We start from the raw sequence: 3,627 nt of genomic DNA, 5'->3' as shown, positions 1-3,627 counted from the left end.
CATAACGGAGAAAGTCTGCTCGCACACATACGTTGAACCGAATAAAACGAGCATCCTTTGTACATGCCTCCGCATGTTAGGAAACTTGCCCTCATTCAATGCACCATCAAACCTGTCCACTGATGACGAGGTGAATTTCTCCTTGAGAGTGGGATCGCACCGCATGTCAATCAACTCAAGCTGAGCATCCGGAGGCGCTTGGTCACTGTCAAAGGAAAAAGGGGGCGGACACCAGCTCCCATCTCTTTTTCAATCTTTCTGAAATCAGAGAAACGCCTGTTGAATTCAGTGTGCAGGTCCTCGAGTGTAGTGGTGTATTTGACAGTAAGTCGGGAAGGCACAACTCTCATTGTGGTGAGAGTTGGAAAATGTGTAAAGCTGTTGTTTGTCATTTGTCAGGAAAACAGGGACAGCTTTGCTCTGAATGCTCGCACGTAGGAATACTGTTCGTGCACAAACACATCCTTACCCTGCAACTTGCGATTGAGGTCATTCAAATGGCCCATTAAATCCACAGCAAAGGCAAAGTCAAGCATCCAATCAGAATCTTTAAGTTCTAGAAAGTCACCAGCCTTCCTGACATTCTCCAGAAACACCCCTATCTGATCTCTCAGGTCCCACACACGCCGTAGCACTGTGCCCAGGCTCAGCCAGCGGACGTTTGAGTGGTATGGGACATCAGTATGTTCTGCCTCACTCTCCTCCAACAACTGGATAAACTGGCGGTGGTTAAGTGCCCCGGCTCTGATGAAACTGACAAGTTTCACCACAGTTTTGGTGACGTGATCAAGCTTTAACACCGACTTAGACAAGGCCTCCTGATGAATGATGCAGTGTAAAAAAATCAGAGTCGAGTTGGGGTCATACTCTCTCACCCTGTCCTGTATCCTACGCAATAGCCCAGTATTCTTTCCGGTGAGGTTTGGACAGCCATCGGTGGTCACGTTCAGTAACTTCACCCACGGTATGTTCAGTCTCTGCATGCGTCCTGACACTGTATCATAGAGGTCTGAACCCCTTGTCGTTCCCTTTAACGATTCCATCGCAAGAAACTCCTCCACTATTTCAAATGTGTCAGTAATACCTCTGATGAATATAAGCAGCTGGGCAGTGTCTTTAATATCTGTGCTCTCATCCAGCGCTATTGAAAAGTATGTGAAATCAGCGCACCTCTTTAGCAATGTAGATTTCAGCTCATCATCAATTACCTCGATGCGACGAGTAACTGTACGTCGAGACAGGCTCACATTTTCTAACTGACTTTTGCTGTCAGGGCAAAGTACGCTAGCTGCCTCTACCATACACTCTTTAACAAACGCACCATTTGAAAATGGTTTGCTGTGTCTGGCGATTTTGTGTGACACCATATAGCTCACTTTTGTTGCTGACTCCTGTAAATTAGGCTGCTTAGTAAAAATATTCTGCCTGGTAGGAGGACAATCTTGTGGCATTTTCTTCCCTCTCCTTTGCAGAGAAATTCACAGCATAATTTGCATGTTTAGTATTGAAGTGCCTGCTAATATTATATTCTTTAAAAACTCTCTTCTGACATATCAGACAAATCACCTTTGAGCCGACATTCGTGACGAAATATTTTGACGTCCATTCTTTATTGAATGCTCGACATTCAGAGTCAACTTTTCTCTTTTTTACTGCACTCATTTAAAAAAATTGTTAATTCCGTCAGCTGTTTAGAATTTGTAACTTTGAGGAGTGAAGAGGAGAAGCAAATTTTAATATCACACAGCGACATCTGTTGGATTTTTTTAATAAAAGCGGGCTGTGATTATGCCACGTACATAAGTGGAAGCGAATGCGGTTTAACAGAGTTTATTATATATGTGGTAATACAGCAGATGAACGAATATCAAATGTGACAGGATTGGCAAAGCCCGTCCTGCTTTTGGATTGGTTGGTCGTCGTGCTCATTGATCGGCCTATCACTGGGCAGGGGGATGTATAAATTTGACTGCGGAGCAGTATGGTGTTATGCGTTACGCCCCTTTCAGCTTCATCTCGAGTCGCCGGTCAGGTATGTGTTGGTTATGTTGGTTGAGGGTTGGTAGTGTGCTGTGTCTTATTAGTATTTTCCTTGTCTAGAGTTGTTTATTTGGACATACCTTGCGACTGGTGCTTGGTTGCATGTACCCTCTCGGCAGGTAAGTGAAACCGCTATAATGTGTTTTTCGTGTAAAGACTGCATGTGTAATTGGAATGCGTCTGTGTTTGTGTATAGTTTGAAGTGAGTCTGCGGGAGACTTTAACAGTACCGACCGTTGCCTGATGTTACCCGGTGCCGTTGTGTGATGTGAGATCTCTTTATTCGAGTGAGCCCACGGGTGCACAGAGTGCTGTGTACGTGATTTGTGGGGAGATCGCACATACGGTACGTGGTTTTAAAGTTCTAATCGCGCTATAGTTCGAAATGGTAGGTTGTATGATACTGGTAATTTTATTATAGATCGTGTTGTCTCGTATCAGCGGCTCCTGTTTCCCTGTACACATTAATCCCAGATTGACAGAACGAGCCTGCAGCTTTCTGCCTTATCCTTGTATTTATCTGTGCTTCCGGATCGCTCATTCAACCGGTACGTGTTTTTAAAGCGTAATAAACATTTTGCATGTACACTGTTGTTTAATGTGTTTCTATTTTTAACTTCATTACAGACTTGTTGCATCTATGGGCGATTAACATTTGTACAGTCAGGGCTTCGTGGGAAGTATCGTCCAGAGGCGCTGTTGCTTTGCCTGTGATTTTGTGTGTGTGTGTGTGTGTGTGTGTGTGTGTGTGCGTGTGTGCGTGTGTGTGTGTGTATCTGATTGAAGCTTATTGAACGTGATTGTGTTCTTTAGTTTTGTTGCCTTTTCTTTTACTGTTATATTCGAGTGCTAAAGGTTTTTGGTTTCTTTTTGTTTAATGTTCTTTGATTTATTTTTCTATTTTCTTAACTTTAATGTATTGAGTTATTTTGTTTATCGAAGAGGGATATTAATATCCCTCTTTCTTTTTGTTTCTGGTTTGTTTTAATTTAATTGATGTACTTATGTGTGAAGGGCACAGTGAGGAGTTAAAGGTGCCCCCTCATCCTCTGTGTTGACACATACAGTGTGTTGTGATCCCACCAGTGACCTTGTGACCATTCCTAAGTGTAATATACCATCTTATTGTTGTTACAGGAGCTGAGTGCCGAAGGCGGGGTGGATTTTGGTGGTGGTATTGCTTCACGAGTGCTGTGCTGTGTGCAGTGGTGTGTGTGTGTGAGTGAGTGTTTCCACACAGGTGTAACCAAAATTGTGCGGTGCTTTGGAGGCCTATTAGTGCCCTTAATTCCTGCTGTCACGCCTCGGCTCCTGCTTTTACACCTATAGAGGTATCTGAGGATGGAGGTCACCTGTAGTACATCTTATTGAATTGATTGTGTTTGTGATTTCATTTTGTGCGGCATACTCTCTTTTTATATTTAATAAAATGTCATACTTATTTTACCCATGTCTTCTGCCAATTCTTTAGTACAGGAACCTGTGTTGCCTAAGTGCAAGTTATTATCTCTGGCCAAGTGCCAGGGTGGCGTAGTCGCTACATATACTCTATCAGCCCTCTGTGTGTCATGCCACACAAAGGCTGCA

The 3,627-nt window shown here is 43.4% G+C and overlaps 1 protein-coding gene across 1 annotated transcript; it reads right to left on the bottom strand.

Annotated features, from left to right (window-relative positions):
- Positions 1-285: 285 nt before the first annotated feature.
- Positions 286-1,389, bottom strand: LOC141366066 (general transcription factor II-I repeat domain-containing protein 2A-like). Its single transcript, XM_073871103.1, has one exon. The coding sequence runs from the start codon at positions 1,365-1,367 to the stop codon at positions 396-398; it is 972 nt and encodes a 323-aa protein (XP_073727204.1). The 5' UTR covers positions 1,368-1,389; the 3' UTR covers positions 286-395.
- Between the last annotated feature and the right edge of the window lie 2,238 nt (positions 1,390-3,627).

This window comes from Misgurnus anguillicaudatus, chromosome 2 (assembly GCF_027580225.2).
Source record: "Misgurnus anguillicaudatus chromosome 2, ASM2758022v2, whole genome shotgun sequence".
In the NCBI taxonomy this organism is placed as follows: domain Eukaryota; kingdom Metazoa; phylum Chordata; class Actinopteri; order Cypriniformes; family Cobitidae; genus Misgurnus; species Misgurnus anguillicaudatus.
Note: the sequence above shows the minus strand (reverse complement) of the source record. Positions and strands in the feature narration are given on the sequence as shown.